Source organism: Miniopterus natalensis, chromosome 1 (assembly GCF_054644295.1).
Source record: "Miniopterus natalensis isolate mMinNat1 chromosome 1, mMinNat1.hap1, whole genome shotgun sequence".
In the NCBI taxonomy this organism is placed as follows: domain Eukaryota; kingdom Metazoa; phylum Chordata; class Mammalia; order Chiroptera; family Miniopteridae; genus Miniopterus; species Miniopterus natalensis.
In genome coordinates this window covers 32,067,865-32,088,909 of record NC_142081.1, presented here as the reverse complement: position 1 = coordinate 32,088,909, position 21,045 = coordinate 32,067,865, and the positions used below count along the sequence as shown (strand labels likewise).

The 21,045-nt window shown below is 35.8% G+C and overlaps 1 protein-coding gene across 3 annotated transcripts in view; it reads left to right on the top strand.

The window, feature by feature from the left end:
* ARID4A (AT-rich interaction domain 4A) overlaps window positions 1-21,045 on the top strand; it is a 54,837-nt gene that overhangs the window by 19,695 nt on the left and 14,097 nt on the right. For all 3 annotated transcript variants that reach the window (XM_016198191.2, XM_087820199.1, XM_016198193.2), the window contains 7 exons: window positions 9,104-9,176; window positions 10,206-10,300; window positions 10,454-10,551; window positions 11,525-11,756; window positions 14,248-14,498; window positions 16,887-17,084; window positions 20,089-20,173. In XM_016198191.2, coding sequence (XP_016053677.2) covers window positions 9,104-9,176; window positions 10,206-10,300; window positions 10,454-10,551; window positions 11,525-11,756; window positions 14,248-14,498; window positions 16,887-17,084; window positions 20,089-20,173 — 1,032 coding nt within the window. The remainder of the gene's footprint in view (window positions 1-9,103; window positions 9,177-10,205; window positions 10,301-10,453; window positions 10,552-11,524; window positions 11,757-14,247; window positions 14,499-16,886; window positions 17,085-20,088; window positions 20,174-21,045) is intronic.

Here is a 21,045-nt window from a genome sequence, read left to right as displayed (position 1 = left end):
TATTTTTTAAGTGCTGATGGTTTTCTTTGTGATATTACTATGTCATTTAGATATATTTATAATTGTAGGAAGTCATTCATGGAATTCCACATAATTACGTGCATGAATATTGTTGTCTATTTATTCAGCAGTGTTTTGTCAAATGAGATAAATTGTCCAGTATATTTTTGGTTATTATGAGGTAAAGGGATTTGGGGGCAGACAAAGAGAATGAGTTTACTGAAAAAGAAGACCTATTTGAGCATGAAAAATATTTGCTTGAAAAATGTGGAATACTTGTTCCTCTTTTACGTATACAAATATGAATTTATAAAATAAAGTGAGTATACTTGTATGTGATGAAGGGCATACAGCATTTCTGTCCTTTTACTTCCCCTGCAGTATTTGGTTTTTTGCACTCTGAAATCAGAATGGCGGTTCATACTTAGAGGCTGCCTACAGAGTTGCCATAGTAACGTGCTGTTGGTTTTAAGTGAGCATGCTCGGAAAGACAGGAAGGTTTAGCAGAGGCTTGGCAGGTTGCCAATGGAGGTTTGCCAGATGCTTTGAAATGGGCTGTCTTTCTTTTCCTTTCATGTAATGTCTGATTTTTATGTGGAAGAGAATGTAAGTAGTGCTGTATAACCCTGCGGATGCTATGCCCTAAGAGGGAAAGCAAATATTTGCAAGTCAGACTGAAAAATGTTCAGGCACTGTACTGATTAAGTAGAAGGGGAATCTAACCATATTGCATTTGAAAGAAAATGCAGCATATAGGTAAGATTTTTTTTATACTTAGTTACCATTTTGATTGCCAAAAATGAGGTTAAATAGGAATTTTAGGTATTGGTGATGTGGCTGATATGATAGAGCTCGTAACCAAGAGTAATTGTTTTTTGTAAAAGAGACAGTAGGAATCTATTTTTAGAATATCAGGATGAAGGCTATTTTTCTGAAACAAAATAGATTTTGAAATGAAAATGATGAGACAGCTTGGCAGAATTCAGGATTTAAAGTCTAAATATCAAATGTGATTTTTGTATTTTATCTGTATTTATAGATTATATGTTTTCAGGATAAATAGGCCACATTTTCAGGGTGTGAACTGTTGGAGTCTGGTTTTGATTTTTTTTTCTAAATTAACATTAGTTTAGGATCTTATATAGCCAAATACTGAAAAAAGATTAGCGTATTTTGCTAATACTTTTAATTGGTATCCCTTTCAGAATGCATTTTCTCTACTCCCCAGCCCCCCAAAAAACCCTGAAATTTTAAACAAAGAGGGGAAAAAGAGCTGTGTAGTAAGATTGGAGATGATGGCTATAAAATAGTAAATAGTGCTCTTATTACAGCTATTAATTTCATAAAAATCATAATGTTTTATTCAAGTTATGAGTACACATTAGTAAAAAAGAACGAAGAGCAGAGGCAAGCTCTGTTACCTATTGTTTGCAGGTAATAAGTAAAATTTAAAAAGGTAAGGACTTTTGTAAGGCTAGCATCTTCTTATAATGTATTATTTAAATTATGAACCTGTTAAAATTAAGTGAACCAGGATGCTTTATGTGTACTAAAAAATAAAAGCAAAATTACAAAATGCAGGCACTGATTTATATGATTATTTTAAATTATTTTTCAAATGGTCATTTTCATAACATACTTGATTGAATTCCTTGATAGAAACGAATTCCTCTTTTTCTCTAGCCATACAGGTAGATTTTGTTGTGAGATTTTGGTTGCTTTAGAAAAAAATATCAGCTGCAGTTTTTGCTCTTGAATTTAAGATTTAGTTGCTGAATCATTCTAACTGGTCTTGAACAGTTATTTTAAAACAATTAATACATTGATAAACTGAAAAGCAGGTGAATCTTTATATAACAAAGGAAAAAAAAATGGGTATAGTATAAAATGAATTAAAATCTGATAATCCAAGGCCTACCTGGCTTAGTCATTACATAGGCCTTTACTACATAAGTGAGGTTAAGCTGTTGTATTACATTACAGATCATATTTTTCCTGAAATGTAATTATGCCATGCTTTTCGTGAAGATTTAATATTGCTTTACAATGATCAAAAAGGTCTTTTATGACATTCTGTAAACCACTATAACAATACTTCAGCCTCTCGTTTGGTGTTTGTAAATTTTATGCAGCAGAATCATACAAGTGTTAGATACTTCTGCAGTGTTAGTGGGCAGTGGGCATTGTTTTTATATTTGATGCTTTGAGTATTGTAATATAGCCTTGATAAGGAGATTTGAGATTCCATGGCTTTACCATGGAGATGCATCTTTTTACTTAAAGTTATTTGAATTCCTAAGCATTGGTAGTTTAGGATTCGAGTATGAGAAATATATTTCGTACTATTACTGGGTGGGAAAAAACTTGAGAGTCTGACAGGAATTAGATCCTATCTTTCTTGATAGCTTTAAATTTTAACTCACTGGTAAATGGAGAATATTTTTGTGGGTATTACTTAAATGTCTTAAGAAAATTTTATATTAGAAAAGATATTACTGAATTTCCTTTTGAGCTTTGAAATTGGTTGAAAGTCCATGTAAACACAAGTAGTGATGTCAATTATTCATTTACTCTCCTGACTCACATTCACTTTGGATGAATGCAGGAGAGTTTTCTGAGGATAAAATAAATAGGTGATTGTTTAGAAGACTAAATATCAGAGGGGAATTTGACCAGTTTTAAGCTTTTTTATCTTTTTGGTTTGCTAGGTAGGCTTATGTGTTGGGCCCTTTCAAAAATCTCTTCTGATTTCATATTTAGTAATGAAAATTAGAATTTAGGGACTTGTTATAACTAATGTTCATTTTTGTTTAGAAGTACCCATTTCTCCAACCTTTGAATTTTCTAGAGTTCACTGATACATTTAATGCCTAGAATTACATTCCACTATTATAAAATCATAATTGCTTGAATTTTTTTATTCATGGAAACCTGAAAGTACTCCAGTGTTCTCAATTTATTCTTGGACACTAAATGATTTTTAAAGTAAGATTGTTTATTTAATCCTCACAACAGGATTTTTTATGACTGAGAAAACTGAGGCTTAGGAAGATGACAGAAGTTTTCACAGAGTTTTAAGAATATTTTCTCTCTTCCTTTAAACTTAAGGTCTATGAAAGCAGTGGTTGTTAGTTTTGGTTTTTCCTTTTTCCACCAGTATAAATATACACCATCTAGTAACACAGAGCTTGGCACAGAGTAAACCTTCATTAAATAGTTTCTGAATAAATGAATGAATGTGGGCTACAGAATTATTCTAGCAAATTTCTATTTGAAACAGTGATGGAAGATTTGTTGTAAGGTTCCAGAAAGTTCACTTTGGAAGGAAACATGAGATAGGTATCTCATAATCGATTTTTTTTTAATCCTTACCCAAGGATATGTTTATTGATTTTGAGAGAGAGAGTGCACATGAAGGTGAGAGAAAAGCATCAATCAGCTTCCTCCTGTATGCGCCCCAACCGGGAATGAAACCCACAACCTTTTTGTTGTATGAGTTGACACTCCAACCAACTGAGCTACCCAGCCCAGGGCCATGATCAGTTTTTATCAGGCAGTACACCCTGTAAGCAATCTTATTTCCTTATCTAATGTTGTAAGTTTATAAATTAATTCTTTTTGGCTTAAGCTAGTTTGGGGTAGGTTTCTGTCACTTGTAGTGAGAGTTCTTGACTAATAATACTCCTTCATATCTTGCCCTCACTTATTTCAGGCATCTTTTGAATAACCTTTCCCCTTCCTACTCTCTCCATCTTTAATCCATTGTCCATAGACATCTTCCTAAAACATAAGTGGTTTGTGCTGTAAACCCTTCAGTGGCTTTCAGCACGTCGCCAGGATGAGGCTTAGGTCTTTTATCTCAGCTCTTTGTGAGTCTGGCCCTTCATGAGGTGATGCACGCCCACCTTTTATTCTCTCTTCCCCTCTTCTCCAGCAATGTGGAGCTTCCTATAGCTTCCCCTCGCCGCCTCTTAGATGTTGCTCAGAAGTTGCTTGTTGTCAGGTATATAACATTGAGTATCACCTTTGTGCTGCCCATTTTCTTTATTCATATTAAATATAATAGGAAAATAAATTGAAAGTTTAAAAAACTCAGGAAAAAAACCCACAATAGATAAGACTGAAAGGACCCAACAGACTATGTCAGAACAAAGAGCGATCTGCCTGAATTACAGTGATTGAGTATGACTTATAAATGTTATATGCATTAACCTTAGTAAATTCTGTTATTTATTTCACAGTTTTAAAAAAATCAGTGAGGCTACTTAATATGCTTCAAATTTAAAATTGTATGCAAAAAAAGCATAAGCAGCTACTGATACTGCTGCTGCTTTTACTTTAGTCTTCCAGCCCATAGGTGCCCTCAGAGCTGCTGTTGTACTTTTTGCCTTGTTTAGCTCCCCACAGTGGAGCTTTCAGGGTGCTGTCTTAATACCCTCACTTCCCCACCAGAGGGATCTGCCCACTTCAGAGGACTCCAAGCTCAGCCTCTTTTTTTAAAGTAGTGGGGCATGAGAGATCAAGGATTATAAGAACTGAGGAGTTGAGAGAATGTGTGGCGGAGTTCCAGGGGTAGAGTGAGAAGGGGAGCCAGTAGAGAGGGCCAGATGAGGTGCTGTAAGCACCAGCATGAAGGGTAAACAAAGCTGCTGTTATCCAAAATAACATTAATTCATAATTCACAAAAACAGTAATTTTGGTATTGAAAAATAAGCATGGTGTACTGGAATACAAAAAAAAAACCCACAAAAAAACACACAACAACAACAACAAAAAAAGGAGGAGGGTGTTGTATAATCGATAACTTATTAAGGATACCAGTAGGGGTTCGTGAGAGCTGAGATACCGGTATCATCAACAAAAGATATGTACTTCACATACAGTACGCAGCACAGGGAAACCACAATGATCAAATTCAGTTACACCCTTCCCCACTTTCAAAATGTCAGGCTTTGTGGTTTTAATCTGTTATATGCAAAGAAACTACCGACCTGCTCATTAAAACTGTGTATAAGTTATATCAGTCCGAGGGGCTTTGTGTAAAGTGTATCATCTTTTACTGGCATATTTTGACAATTTGGACACTTTCTGTTCACCTTCCTAATTGTGTTCTGGAGAGTAGAGTTGCTGGGTAAGTAAGTTAATAGCTCAGCAAAAACAAGGTCTTCTTTTATTAAAAAGTAGCAAAATGTATTCATCTTCCATCCCAAGGAAGTACGGAAAGCCCATTCACTAGAATGTGTGCCCCTTCGGAGTGAAGAATCATTCATTTTTGTCATTAATATAGTTGGGGACAGAATGAGGTAAATACTAGCAAGTGATTATGCCACAACCACCTGCGACTTAAGAGCATCCTCAGCTGTTATTTTTTCTCTCTGTTCTCTGACTCCTGTTGCATTTATATTATCATTAATGTTAGTTGTGAAACTCAATGAATGTGGAACAGTTGAAGAAAATCTCCTAATTCATTTTCACTGTCACATTCCTTCACATAATAATAGTGTCTAACCTAAATGCCAGTCATCGGTGATAAAATTGTGAGTAAAGCAGGCATGTTTGTAGCATCATAGAACTTACCAAGCATTTCCAATGTGTTGGAACTTTGAGGACTACAAATATGAGCAATTTAATTAACTTAGACTTAAACTAAAAATGTATGTATATCAGCATTAACTCCTCTCTCTCTTTTTCTTCCGGGGAGGGTCATCTTTCTGTCATCAGTTGGCAAGACTAATTCAGGCATTGATCCTTCTTGTGGACTACTGTAATAGCTTTTCTTTCCCTTCTAGTCCATCAAACTGGTTCCTGGCAGAGAACTTTTGAAAACACAAAGCTGACCTAATTCCTCTTTAGCTCTCTCAGACCCACAGCTACCTGGAGTATCCAGTTCTGGTTTTCTAGCATATCAACACAAAGTCTTTTCCTGATCACAGTCTGCCTTTGCCAGCCTCGTGTTCATGCTGTTTGCTTCTAGCTCCTGGGCTGTCTGTTCTTTGAATTTGGAGCTTTCCCTAATGTTACCACTGTCAGTCCATCCCCAGTAGAACCATTCATCCCCTCTGGTATTATTTTACATATTTTACAACACCTATCACATTGTGTTGAATTGACTTTTGACACCCCCTACCAAACTCAGAGGGGCAAAAGTAGAAGGTAACACGTTTTCTCATTTAATCACAGTACTTTTTCTTAGTCCCTGACTCATGGTAACCATCAATAGATGTTTGAACTGAATTTGAAGATATAGTTTCCAAAGTTAGAAATGTCATAATCTTGTAGTGTAGATAAATAGATACACAGCTATTATACTGATGCCAACTAAAATTGTACATTTCCTGGAGCGATGATTATGACCGTGCCTCTTCTATCTCCTTAACCCCCTTCCCTGCCATTTTACTGGGAGCATAATTACTCTTCACATGCTTGACTAAATGAAGGGAGGAAGGCTCATCGGCAGTCTAGTGGACTCTACCTCCCATTATTACAACTCTCTCCCACTCTAAAACCCCTGAGGGATGCAACATCTTCTAGCTGTCAGTGAGGAGGGAGATGCTATAGGTGTGAAGATACCATGAACAGAGAAAGTGCCATGTGATAGCAAATACGAGCCCCCAAACAAAAGGTACAAAGGCGAATTCTTCTAGTTGAAGACATTTCCTCCCATATACTGTCTACTCCAAGGTGTCTAACAACACAGCTTGTTCAAAAACGGATTGTGAAGAATTGCTAATTGTAAGATTAAGCAATTTTAATTTTTGCAAAGACCATCAGGTAAATTTAAAACTTTGTTTATGGCCTTGTCTTTGTGTATGGAAAGTAAATTTCACCTCAAGCAGCATTTGCACCTAAACTTAAAATTTTATGGCCATGGTTTCTTATGGAATACAATCTTGGACGTCGACATCCACTGATTTTTAAGTCATATATATGTATTTAAATCACCAATTTTTATCTGTAAAAGTATATTCTTAATCACTAAGAATTTATCAAATGGTTGATACAACCTTAATAAATACCTAATCTACAATTTTTGGCCTCATTTTGCTTGTTTTGGAGGAAACTTTGATTTTTAAATCAGTGCCTTTTTAAAATAAGTGCTTTTACATATATTGGATAAGATGGTCTTATTTGAATTTTGTTTGATCATAAATACTGGAAATGAGTTGTTATCCTGAGGGGAGAATATTGTGCTTATGAGGGCCATGCAAAGCATAGAGCCAGCGTGGTATGGGGTGTTTTTGTTTTTCTCCCCTGTACTGCAAGTCCTGAAAATTAATAGCTGAAATGATTCCTGGGCTGCTAGATTACTTTTCTTCTTGAATTAACTCATTGGCAGATTTTTTGGGGGTTTTTTTCCAGCTACAGTTAACATTCAGTATTATTGTGTATTAGTTTCAGATGTACAGCAAAGTGTTAGACAAGGTGTGGTGGCCCCCCGTCTCCTCCCCTGCAATAGGCAGTTGTTCTAATAACCTTGCAAAAGCAAGGCGTTTTAACTCATGTGGGGAAAAAGACTGTCATTTCTCTCTCTCCTTTTTTTGGTATAAGTGTTTATTTTTTAAAATTTATTCTTCACCCGGCTGGGTGTGGCTCAGCGATTGAGTGTCGACCTAGGATCCAGGCTATTGCGGTTTGATTCCCGGTCAGGGCACATGCCTGGGTTGCAGGCTCGGTCCCCAGTTAGGGGTGTGCAGGAGGCAGCCGATCAATGACTCTCTCATCATTGATGTTTCTATCTCTCTCTCCCCCTCTCCTTGCCTTTCTCTGAAATCAATAAAGATATATTTAAAGAAAAAATTATTTTTCAATTATAGTTGACATACAATATTATATTAAAAACTACCATCTGTTGATTTGAGCATTTAGTAATGACCCCTGTTAACTTTGTTAATTGCTAATTTTTGAGGCTTAGTAGAACTTTGGCTTAAGTTTCTTTATATTTGATAAAACAAAGTACTCCAGTTTTATAAATCATTCTGAATAAATTTTAAATAAGAATTTTCCCAAATACTAGTTTATAAGTAGCCTATCAGAAAAGGGAATATTTTATTCGAACCTATAACCAGTTTCTTTGATTAGAGCCAAAAACCTTAGCTGTATAAGAAGAAATTATTAGGTTTATATAATTGGTAAAAAGTAACACTTAAATAGGTATTTGTAGGAATAGTTGCTTTTACATGACTGTTTCTGTTAGTTCCCCCACTCCCAAATAAATTAGTAATTAATTAGCTAGTTTTCTTTCCTAAGAAAATTTAAATTGTCTTATTTTCAGGGATTGCAAAGTCAACTACAGACACCAGGCAAATTAGAAAAGCAGGCTAATGTGTTAAAAGGGGATGATAGGGTCTGGGACAAAACAGAATTTGTTTCACTCATTTAAAGGCATTTAAATTTTTTTTTAAATCCTCTTTCAAGGATATGTTTTTATTGATTTTGGAGAGAGAGGAAAGGAGGGAGAGAGAGAAAAGCATCTATCGTTTGCCTTCCCTATGCGCCCTGACTGGGGATCAAGCCCTTGACCTTTTGGTGCGCAGAACACTGCTCCAACCAACTGAGCAACCCAGCTGGGGCAAGGCATTTAAATTTTTTAAAAATATTATGCTATCTAAACAAAAAGTCTTTGCCGGGTGACCTTGCAACCTTTGGTTTATAGTCATTCAACAATAACATTTTAATGTTTGTATGAGGATTATTTTGATAATAAATACATTTGTAATTACTGTGCTTATCTATCAAAATATGTGTACAGGCCACATGTTAATTTAATGGATTTAAAAAAACAACAAGTGAAGTGAAAACACTCTCACCCATTCCTGATCCTTCTTCTCATGGTTAATCTTAGTGCTTATGGTGATACTCAAGGGTGGAGTTAGAGTGATAAGTGGCGTGAAGGGTAGAGATTTGTATATTTTGGCAGTTGCGTCAAATCAGCGCTATCAAAATATGACTTAAAATCTGGCAGTGTAGGATTTTGAGGAAATTCATATTTTCCAGCTTCATTAACAGTGTATCCCCTTACATTGAGTTCACAAAACAAAACAAAAAAGACAATGTATCTCATCCTATTCATTGTTTTACATATTTGTATATTTTACCTTTACAGCCTGAGGAAGAACTTGATCCTGAAGAGAGGGACAACTTCCTCCAACAGCTTTATAAGTTTATGGAAGACAGAGGTACTTTCATGCTCATTAATTAAAAGTATTCATTTATTTTACAGTTTTAGATTCTAGGTTCATACATTATTTTTTTTAGAATCATGAGTATATAGATTTGAATTTAAAGTAAAACTTAAGAATCAGTTATACCTGACAATAATTAAGTACTTGGAATAAAAACAACTATTAAAACACCTTGCTGACTGGCTATTTTGAGCCAGAATTAACCTGTGCAGCCAGCTACTTTTGTCAATAAGGTGTTTAACATTACTTAAATTAATGTAAGTGTAGACATGAGCTAATCTTGTGACCAGTCAGCAAGGTGTTACATCTATTTTGAGTAGAAATACATAGGAAAACAGTTTTGGTATAATTAAATTTAGCCTCCTTAGGACTTATAAAACCAAAATATATTATAATATTATTTCAGTAACAGAAAGTGAACAGTCATAATGTTAATCTACATACCCTTTAATTAACTATTGCTGTCTTTGTGGCAGATAAACTAGCCTGATCCTTAATCTCAACAAATTAAACATAATAGATCAGTTCCTATCTAAATAGACTAGGATTTCTGTTTAGAATAGGATTTCTATTTAGAAGTCAGAATACATAAAAGCTTTAGAGTTAGAAGAAATAGAACCTTTAGAAATCATCGTACTTCTTGACATTACATTAATTCTGGGAAACCCTTAGATAAATTGTCCTAGACACACTGTGGCCTTTAGAAAGCATCCTTGAGATTACTGCTAATGGTCTTAACATTTGTGTTAAAGCAGAGAAAATGGAACCATGGCCTAAAATGTACCCTTTCCATTGTGTGTATTCTTGCCCAGGTTTCTTGAACCAACAACATTGTTGGCTGCCCCTTGTAGTCCTAAGGTTTAATTTAGTTTTACCCAATTCAGTAGTAGTTAGGGGATTTTATTATTTGTGGAAGTAAATCTAAGGACCACCACAATGTGGTATAAAGAATATAGAGATTTTAACTTCATTTTTTCCATTTGAATAAAAATGTTATTTCTGCCCTTTGATAATTAAAAATAGGTACTCCAATCAACAAACCACCTGTTTTGGGCTATAAAGATCTCAATCTCTTCAAACTCTTTAGACTGGTTTATCATCAGGGTGGATGTGACAATGTAAGTAAGAAAATGATAAAAAGTTAAATCATCTGTTGTTTCACTGTTATATGTACTTTAGATACTAAGCACATTTTCTTAATGAATGTAGAATATTGGTGTAAAGATTATTTCACTTTGCAAATGTTCACAAATAAAAACTTTATTTTCCAGATTGATAGTGGTGCTGTATGGAAGCAAATTTATATGGACCTTGGCATTCCTATTTTGAATTCAGCTGCTTCCTACAATGTAAAAACTGCTTATAGAAAGTAAGTGGTATAATTTATTTGTCAAAGAATGCATAATTACAAGGGATATTTTCCATTTATTTTGTTAACAAATAAGAGCACATTAAAGAACATTAAAGTTGGAGAAAGTGTATGGAAAGGTTTAGGCTAATACATTCTTGTGATTGAAAGTTATTTCAGTGCACCAAGCTGGTTGTGCTCCATTTTTCATGTTGTCTTAATTTCCTTTCAAAATCTGGGATTCAGGCAGCGTTTATCATCTGAAATGACAGTACATGTTATGGAGCTGTGTCTTGTGTGTGAACAGCCTGCAGATCAAAACTATGATGTCTATGTTCAATTATCACAAGCTAAGATGGTTTAGGAAGAAAAACAGCAAGAATTTAGTAAGAGGAAAAGTACTTTACAAAAAGAAAGTCTTGAACTTGGCCTCGCCTGAACTTTTGATTAAGCATACTCCTACCAAGAAGGAGGATTTCAACTGCCTGGTCTTTAGAAACAGGAAACTCCATCAGTGAGAAATCAGAGCAGCAATATCTGATTTTTATTTAAAATTATTTTTGGAAAAAATGAAAACATCTTTGTTGAAAAATCTCCTGAATGATTTCTAATGCTTGAACTTCTGATTTATTTATTTCATAGCTTATCAAAGAAATTCATAAATTCACATCTAGGGAGTAGAAGGTAGTTTCTGTTTGTTGAAAATCCCTGGACTATCACAATGCTCAAATCAAACTAAGCTTTGGACAAAGAGACTTCTCTAGATTCAATGAATATAATTTCCTCCTGTGATAGAAAAAAATTTAAGCTTTTTAAAAATTGAAAGCTGTTGAGTTAGCCTTAACATTTATTGTATGCAGTTCAAAGAAACAGGTATTTAAAAAAAAGAAGAAAAAGGGCTTGAATTTTGCTTTTTAAAAATGTGTTTAATAACATAGTATTCAAGTTAAATGCAAAGACTAAGATTTATTAAAAGGAAATATTGTCTGTTTAGGTATCTCTATGGTTTTGAGGAGTACTGCCGTTCTGCAAATATTCAGTTCAGAACTATTCACCACCATGAACCAAAAGTAAAAGAGGAAAAAAAAGACTTAGAAGAATCAATGGAAGAGTCTCTAAAGCTAGACCAAGAAATGCCTTTAGTAGAAGTAAAGAGTGAACCTGAGGAAAATATTGACTCAAACAGTGAAAGTGAAAGAGAAGAAATAGAATTAAAATCTCCAAGGGTAAGTAATTAAACTAGTTTTGTCTGTGTTTATTTTAAGAATTACTTAATATTTTTTATTATGGACATTTTCAGATACATACAAAAATCCTTTAATAAACCTAGTTAATTTTCCAGTGTTTAGTCTAGCTTCCTTACTCCAAAGATATCCCATATTATTTTTTCTACCTTCAAAATTATTCCCCTCTTGTTTTCTGTTTTTGTTTGTTCAAGTCATTATTACCTGGGGTCAATCTGAAATATTCACTGCACATTCCCTTTAACGTTGCTCTTTTTATCTCTAATTTACTCATTCTATTTATTATATATTGTTTCTTTTACCCCACTCTGCACTAGAGTCACACTTCACAAGGGCAGGAATTAGTGTCCAGTCTGTTTATTGACAGTTCCCAGACATCTAGAATAGGGCCTGCACATAGTGAGGACTTATTAAATAGTTGTTGCATGAATGAATCTCCTCTTTCTAACTCCTGTGCTGCGTGGCACACTGTACAGCTCTTGTGGCTGTTTTTCATGTTTGTCTTGTTTTCTAGTCATGTGCATAGTGGTTTTATCTTCTAACTCTACTCTTCCTCTCCGTTACTATGTAAGTCTTACGTAAGAATTGTCAGCCACTGTTTTGATCATTGTTGAATGATGTCCACATAATAGGATTTATTAAATTTTAGGAAAAAGAAAATTTATCACACTGGCAAAGAAGTTCAATTACTGTAATACATCTATTTCTTCAGTGAAATCATAGTTAGTGAAAGAGGAGGTTGAAGTCACCTTCCCTTTTATTTAACCAGAAACCATTTTTAAGACTGTCCATTCTGACTGTCATCTAGTAAATGGAATTGTCTAGTGAATTTTAGGAAACATCCAAATTGGTTTGTTTCTTTTCTTTTTGTAATTTTTAAAAATTGTAAATATACAGAACATAAAATTTGTCATAACCAATATTAAGTTTACAGTTCAGTGGCATTAACTACATTCAAATTGTTGTGCAACACTTCCAGACCTTCTTTCGTGTTGCAAAACTGAAACTGTACCCATTAGAGAATAACTCCCTATTCCTCTGCTCCCCGGCTTCTGGCAGCCACTGTTCTACTTGATGTCATTATGAATATGACTACTGTAGGTGTCTCATATAAGTGGAATTAAACAGTCTTTGTCCGTTTGTGACTGGCTTATTTCACTTAGCATAATGTCTTCAAGGTTCATTCATGTCTGTATCAGAATATCTCTCCTTTTTAAGACTGAATAATATCCCCATTGTATGTTTTGCCATTACATAAAGACCTTTCTCATCTTATGTAAAACACCTGCACTGTCTTATATGAGTCTTGCATTGTATAGATGTACCATAAATTTACCTTCCTCGTGATTTTTCAATGTCTTACAATTATAAGAAGTGCTGCAATGAATGTACTTGTAAAAATTTTCTTCTAATATAGCTGAATATAGAGAACAGATTTATAAAAATGGGATTTCTGGGACAAAGGCATACAGACTTAAATTTTAATAGATAAAAGCTTTCCTTCATACATAGAAATATTTAAAGGGCACCTGCTATGTGCCAGTCACTGTCTAGATCTGAGGATACAAAAGTGAGCATGACAAAGTCCCTGTTCTCAGGGTACATACATTTTAGTTCTTTGTGATAAGAAAAAGAAATTTCTCCTTTGTCTACCTTTGAAGTTTAACAGAATACATAGTCAGGAACTCGGAAGAACAGTTGTTATACTGAAATATTGATTGTGAAGTATTTTAGTGCTCCCTAAATTGTTGGCATTTTTTTATTCTCACTGTATTCCAAGTAGAGGGGAATCCTGCCAATGTGCAGAGGTTGACTTGAAGGAGAATTTAGGAAATACTTAAATGGCTCACCAGCTTCATGGTCAGTTGAGCATGCAACAAGACTCTGGGTTAAAGCTGCTGGGGGCAGAACAATACACTGCAGGCCCAGTGAGCTCTCAGATACTCATTCAAAGAGATCAGCTCACTTTTCAGTCATTGATGCAATTCAGTCCTTTTAAAATGTAGTCACACAGAAATATAGCGATAATATAAATTTCATCTTAAAAAAGTAGAATTAGAAACCACAGAGCTTTTTAAAAGTTCATAACTTAGGGGGTTGATTTATTATTACTATTATTACCAACTTGTATCATTGACATTTAGATACTGCCTTTAAAACTTTTATTGTAGTCAAATACTAAAAATCAGATAAATAATGTAGTGAACAAAGAACATTTTTCATTTTTAAGTAGTCTGTAGCCAAGGATCATAGTAGACCTGGACTTAATTAAGTAACTTACATGTGGTATTATTATACTTTCAAGAGGAAGGGAAAAAAGTACACAGGACTTAAGTTGTCACTGTCCTGTCTCAAGCCACAGACGACTAGTCACTGCTGTGAAGGTTTAAGAAAAAGACGCATTTTTCTGTTGTTCAACCTCTTCCCCCCTAATAGTGGTAGCTGTTGTAAAGCGTCTATTCCCTCTACTTAGGGACGAAGGAGAATTGCTCGAGATGCAAATTCTATTAAAAAGGAAATTGAAGAAGAGAAAACAGAAGACAAATTAAAAGATAATGATACAGAAAATAAGGATGTGGATGATGACTATGAAACTGCAGAGAAAAAAGAAAATGAGCTACTACTGGGGAGAAAAAATACACCAAAGCAAAAGGAGAAGAAACTGAGAAAGCAGGAAGACTCTGACAAAGACTCGGATGAAGAGGAAGAGAAAAGCCACGAGAGGTACATTATCTTACATTTGTTCTCCAGAAGCACCTGTCGGGAGCACGGCAGTGCTCTGTTCCTGCTTAGATACTCAGGTTTGAGGGAATGTTTTCTTATTGGGACTTCCATTCCTCTTGTCTAATGAAGGTGAAACACATTGTGAAGATGATGTGTATCGCCTTTCGGAATTGGAGAGAATATACTGGTCGCACCATTTTAATAGCACTTGTGCCCTAAACAGTGGCCTCAAAGAAGGCTGCGCCACCCAGTCAAAAGAAAGGTCCTGCAGTTGACAGCAGGGAAGGGAGCTGGAGAAAAATGGAGGAAGTGGACAAGAGGAAACAGCGACAGCAAAAATTCCATTTTAAAAAAGGTACAATGTGGGAAAGCTAACAAACACATGGGTGCACAGTACTAGCAGATGTTTCTGTGTGTTAGCTTTATCTAAGACATTTTTCTTTTTCAAGTTATTGTATTAGATTAAGTGGCATGCACCCCTGATTCTTGTTTGGAAAGGACATTCTTGCCCCACATCACACCAATAAATTTCAGCTTTTTAATGTCCATCCTGTTTGCTGTTGAGTGAAAGCTGTATTTTTCCCCATGTATTATATACATGTATGGACTGAATTGACTTAAAAATAACCAGTTAGGCAGTCCAGCTAGATCAAAGTAATATCCGACGGTGTTTAGTTGGCCATTTCTGTGTTGTCAAATAGATTTACTAATTTTTATATACTACTAAAAAATGAATTTTAATTCAGCAACAACAGCATAACACACTTGTAATATAAGCTCGCCTCCATAGTTATTTTTCAATTATTATATTATATGATGCTAAGTTTTCTAGAAATTTGAGTTGTTGAGCAAAATTTGGGAAAAGTGGCCTGCTGCATCCAGCTAGTGGCTGACATCCATCGGAAAGTTGACTATGGACAAAATATTTAGAAAAATAGGAATGACTGGTGAATGGAGAGGTAATTTTATTATTCATCACAAATAAGTACGGAAGCTATCACAATTACATGTGAATTAGATTACCGAATAAAGAAAGTTCTGTAGTTAAATATAATTAGGATTAGGAAAAGTGGGAGGAAATAATTGGAGTTGAGTATAGTGATATTTCAAATACTTGGACAACAAATTTAAGCAAAGGTGAACCACTTATAAAGTGGGACTTAATTATAGTTTGAAGTTTTGTTAATAAGCATCAAAATACATTATTATATATGATGCATAAAACATATAATACATAAAATATGTGGTTTTAAAAAACCTTTATAATATATAAATGGAACAAATATTTTAGAGAAAATTTCAGACATATATGAACTATTCCATTTTATTAAATAAAAATGGAATATGTAGACAAACACAGTGTGTATTCTCATTCTATAGCAAGGAATCATGGAAATGGGAGATGTTTTTATCTGCAGAAACTTGTTTGAAGTAGTTTCTTTCATAGTGTTTTGAAATGACCCTATCAGGCTGTAATTGGAAGGTCCCTTGGAGAAAAAAACATTCCCAAGGCAAATGGTTCGTCAAAGCTTTTTCATGTCGGCCCCCTTGTGGTCCCCAAAATAATGCCCCATGTTTATTATAGAGCACAGTGCCTCCTCTTAAGCATTTAATACTCTCGTGACACTAGACTGGCCTTTGATGCAGATCTCTTCTGAATCTTTGCAGCATTAACATAGGATGTTCTTTTGTAAAAATATTAAAAATATTACTGGACCTTCCAATGTGAATCTCCTTTATACCTTATTATCAAAACAAAGAAAAACTAACGGGAGTTGAGTAAAAACAAATAGAAATCAGTACAAGATACACAAAGCTTTATTTTCCTCGTGCTATCCCAGTTTCAACAAGTGACCTGATATTCAAATACCTATTGTTTCCTTGTTAGGGTGGGGAAACCTTTAAAATATAAACTAGCTTAAAAGATACGGTTACTAAGGTAGATAGCTCTTGTTCATTATTTTATCCACCAAACAGTCTTGGGAAGAACCATTCTAAATTGAGCAGAAAGTAGTGGTGGTGTAGATTTAAAAGAATTTAGTTGCAGGAAGTTACTACTTTGAGATAACTTTCACATATAAGGTGACACTGAAGTAAGAGTTCCAGAGGCTTTCAGGGCATATATCGTTCTTCCGTTGCTCTAACAGAAGTGATTGATTTGGGGCCCGGGGAGCTCGGCCCCGCCGCCGGGCGCCTGTCCGAGCGACGGGCTCCGGGGCGCGGCGAGCCGGTCTTCTCCGTCTCCTCCTTCTCCTCCTCCTTCTCCTGCTCCGCGGCAGCCCCGTAAGGTCATGCGTAGGCTTCACTCCTCCTGTGGGACCTCTGTAGCGTGCGGTGGTTTGGTCTCCATGAGTCGTTAGTAGTTATCAATGTTATAACTTACTGCAGGGAAGAGACCGAAAGCAAATTCGACTCTGAAGGGGAGGAAGATGAGGAAGACACGGAACCCTGCCTAACGGGAACCAAAGTGAAAGTCAAATATGGCCGAGGGAAAACGCAGAAGATCTATGAAGCCAGTATTAAAAGCACTGAAATTGACGACGGAGAAGTTTTATATTTGGTACATTACTATGGATGGAATGTCAGGTAAGCAAGAAATGTATTTTCTTACTATTGAAATTTCTTTTCAGTGCTTCAAAAAGATCAAATTAATGTTGTGAAGAACCAAAGGAAATGCTATGTGTGTATTTACAACAGCACACCGTGTATCCTAATTTTCTAAGACTTCCAGCATTCTCACTGTTTCGGTGCCAGTACTTCCAGACAAAATGTCGCCAGATCATACCTGTAATTTGACAAGCTGGATCTATTGCTCGCTTGCAGTGAGGGAGGGTGCACAGCACGGAGAGCTTGAGGTGACTCAGTAAGAGGGTGTCAGACGGATGGGTGAAAGCCCAGGGCACCACCTTTGGGAACAGCCACAGCCCAGGATTCTGTGAGGAAACCCTGTAGGACGTGGGCAGAGAGCCAGGCCCACAGCTCCCAACAGTGCCCGTGGGTTTACTTGCTTATTACATTTATCAGAAGTCAAAACTTTATCAAGCATTGTAATAATTCTCAATTGATTAATTTATAAAAGAATGTTAGAAAGGACTTTGATTTGAGCATCTATTGGGTGATTTTGGGGGAGGGTTCAAGGAAGTGGAGCTTTGCTGTCAATTGGATGCTGTCAGTAAGTACAGTTAATTCTGTGATTGATAATCTTAGTAAATGTTATCTATAAGGAGAGAAGACTAGACCAATGTTAGCGCTGTAAATTGGTAAAGAAGCTGCCATCAGGGAAAAAGGATGTTCGGTCTTTTTTGTAGCTTGGACAATGTTCTATTTTTTGTGTTTACACACCATTAGGGAGTGGTCTTGTTTTTTCTTGATTCCTCACGATCACTTTGCAAGACTTGTCGAATGTTGATGTTGTGTAAAATTGTTCATGTTCAACAGAACAGCATGATCTAGCTGTGATGCCGGATCACTTCTGTAGCAACATCAAGCCCAACCCCATAGTACCAGACTAGTTACTGAATATCAGGGAGCACTTTTCCCTTTCTCCTTTGGAAGGCTTGTGTGCTTAATACTCTGCTTGCCCTGTATTTGTTTGGAGCCAGGGTACGCCAAGGTTTCCCTGCATACCCAGAGTGTACTCTGTTACACCTCAATTTCTTCATCTCTGAATGGGGAAGATAAAGTACCTACTTTGTAGAGATGATGTGAGAAATTGTGCTAATACCTGTATTAACATACAAAATACTTAGAACAATGCCTGGCGCTTAGCAAGTGCTCAAGTAAATGTTAACTGTTTGGGTTTTTTTTAGTGAGGGGGCGTTAGGTTTCTTTCATCTCATATCATTTTAAAAGAGTTTGGATTTATCATATATAAAAGATTTTAAAGATAGTAGTTTATTGCATATAAACCTTCAAATTTTTTTTCTCTCTCAAACCAGCCTGTGCCCTTCAAATTTCTGCCAACATTAGTAACAAACTTGTCTATCTCACTGTTGTTTTATATGCACATGTTGAGTTTAGGGGGAAAGGGCCACATTTAGGAACTCTGAGTCACTATCTTTGTAGTTAGGACACGTTAGAGTCTTCTTTTTCCTCAGATTCTGTTCAGTTCAGAGTTGTTATTGTATGCTCACATTCTCCCTAGCCAGTGACGTTCCTGAGTATCCACTTACCTGCTTACTCACAAGGTTCATGGTTTTCCCTGTCCCTCTGCACTTCTAAAAGCTAGTACAGTTCTGGTCTGCTCAATGACATAGAGCCATCGTAGTTCCTAGAGAATCTAGTTGGATTTCTGAAACAGGGTGGCCCTTGAAACTGTGAGGGAAGTCCTGGTCTTAGTAGAGAAACCCTCGCACCACCCTTGGTTGGCAGTATTAATGCTGGAAGTACCCTTGTGACATAACGCGGTGACCGGCACAAGCTGTATTCCAGATCAGGCCTGTGCTTCCTGGTCGTCTGATGTGTCCTGTGGAATTTTGGAATTGGGCAGTTACTCCTTCTGTGTTAGCCCTGGTTTACGAGACTGTACTTGGTTTTACTGTATGTCTGTCTTTCTCACCAGACTGTGAGTTGCATGAGAGCAAGGGCCTTCCCTCAGTAAAGGGCCAAGGGAATGAATGCTTCTAAATAAGGTCAGAACGCATAGATTCTTAGCCTGGTAAAATGAAGATACTGGTTTGATCCAGGAGATAGTTTTCAAAACATAATATAGGTAATCATGGTACCATATCAACCAAAACTTGTGGGTTTTGGAACCGTGTCCTTGCTTTGCATGGCTCCATGGTCACTGGGTTACAAAATTGAGAGTATGGTTTCCATTAACATGATACAGTTTGAAGCAAGGACTGCCTATAATTTTTTGCTCAAATGTTCAGATTTTAGATTTTTGATAGAGCTCTATCTATAAATACCTATATATTTACGTAATGTAAAAAAAACTGTTACTTAGTTCTAGAAAGTTTAATTTCTTATTTGCCCGATTAGTAACTTGGACTGACTAAATTGAAATTCAAAAGTGATGTCGATATTTTGGAAAAGGTACAGGAGAAATGAGTTTTCAACTTGAGCTAAACAGAATAAACTTAAAGGAAATTAAATATCTCAAAGAAATTCAGTCTTGGAGGTGACATAGTTCAAAATAAAATTTTATTAGAAGTACTAGAAGCTAGAGAGAGTTCTGTGAGGAAAAGAGAGTTGAGGAGGACTTCATAAATCTGGAATTGATCATACTGCAAGTTTGAATTTACCTGACTTTAAATTATTTGGTCAATAAAATGAATTCCAGTGCAGAATCAGTTTTATTTCATTAAGTTCAGATCTGTGGGAGTTGTGGAAAACAAAGCAGTTCAGTCTTGAATGTATTTAGCGTTTGCTTACCTAGCTGTCTTGTGTAGCCCTATTGGTGGCAGGTATACAAAGCACCTAGTACAGTAGCTGGCCCATGTTATCAGCAAACCAGCCCCTGTGCCCTTCACATTTCTGCCAACAGTAGAAACAAACTATTTAGTTTATCCCACTGTTGTTTTTATTTGATGAATACATTTCAAATAAGGTATTATTGTGAGTTTTTTAATATATTTTTTATTTTAAGGTATGATGAATGGGTGAAGGCTGACAGGATAATCTGGCCTTTGGACAAAGGTGGACCAAAGAAAAAACAGAAGAAAAAAACTAAAGTATGTTCATAGATTCATATTCTTTATGATATGTACAGGAATTATTCATATTGTGTTTTATAAATCTTGTTTCCTTACTGTAATAATTACATTGATTCTTTTAAGGTAATTGTGATTTTTCTCTCTTATAACTCAGAGCTAAAAAAGTAAACACATTAACACATTATTTCAGGAAAGGTGAAAACCAGTGACTCCTAGGGCATAGGCTTTAAACTCAAACACCTATAAGCGGCTATATAGAAAAAAGGTAAATTAGGACTGATAGTGACCGATTAAAGGACACGTTCCTCATCTAGAGAGGGTGGAACTAACCCCTCTGCAGTGGGATCCAGTCAGGGTATTTTAAAAAATGAAATCTGATTTTTTTTTTTTTAAATCCTCACCCAAGGATGATTTTTGTTTTTGTTTTTGTTTTTTTTTTAGAGTGGGGGGGAAGGAGGAGAGAAAAACATTGATGAGAGAGAGAAACAATGGTTGGTTGCCTCCCAGACGTGCCGGGACTAGAGATTGAACCCGCAGCCGTTTTGGTGTACAGGATAATGCTCCAGCTGACTGAGCCACCTGGCCAGGGCTGAAATCTGATTTTTAAATGTTGGAAGCTAATACTAAATTTTAAAACACATACCTGCTGGCTAGCTGTATCTTCATCCGCACCCTCAATTTTCAACCTTTGCTGTAGAGATTCGCCTAATGTTTTGTCTGTTTTATGGTAGATCTCTTTCTTTTCCTCAGGGAATAAATAGTAAGGAACAAGGGGTGGGGTGCAGAGCAGTTGATAGCTTTCTAATGCACCGACTCTCACCTTCATGATATAATCTCAGTGGTCTATAATACTGTAGACCATCACATTTATATAAGTATAAAATGTGTTA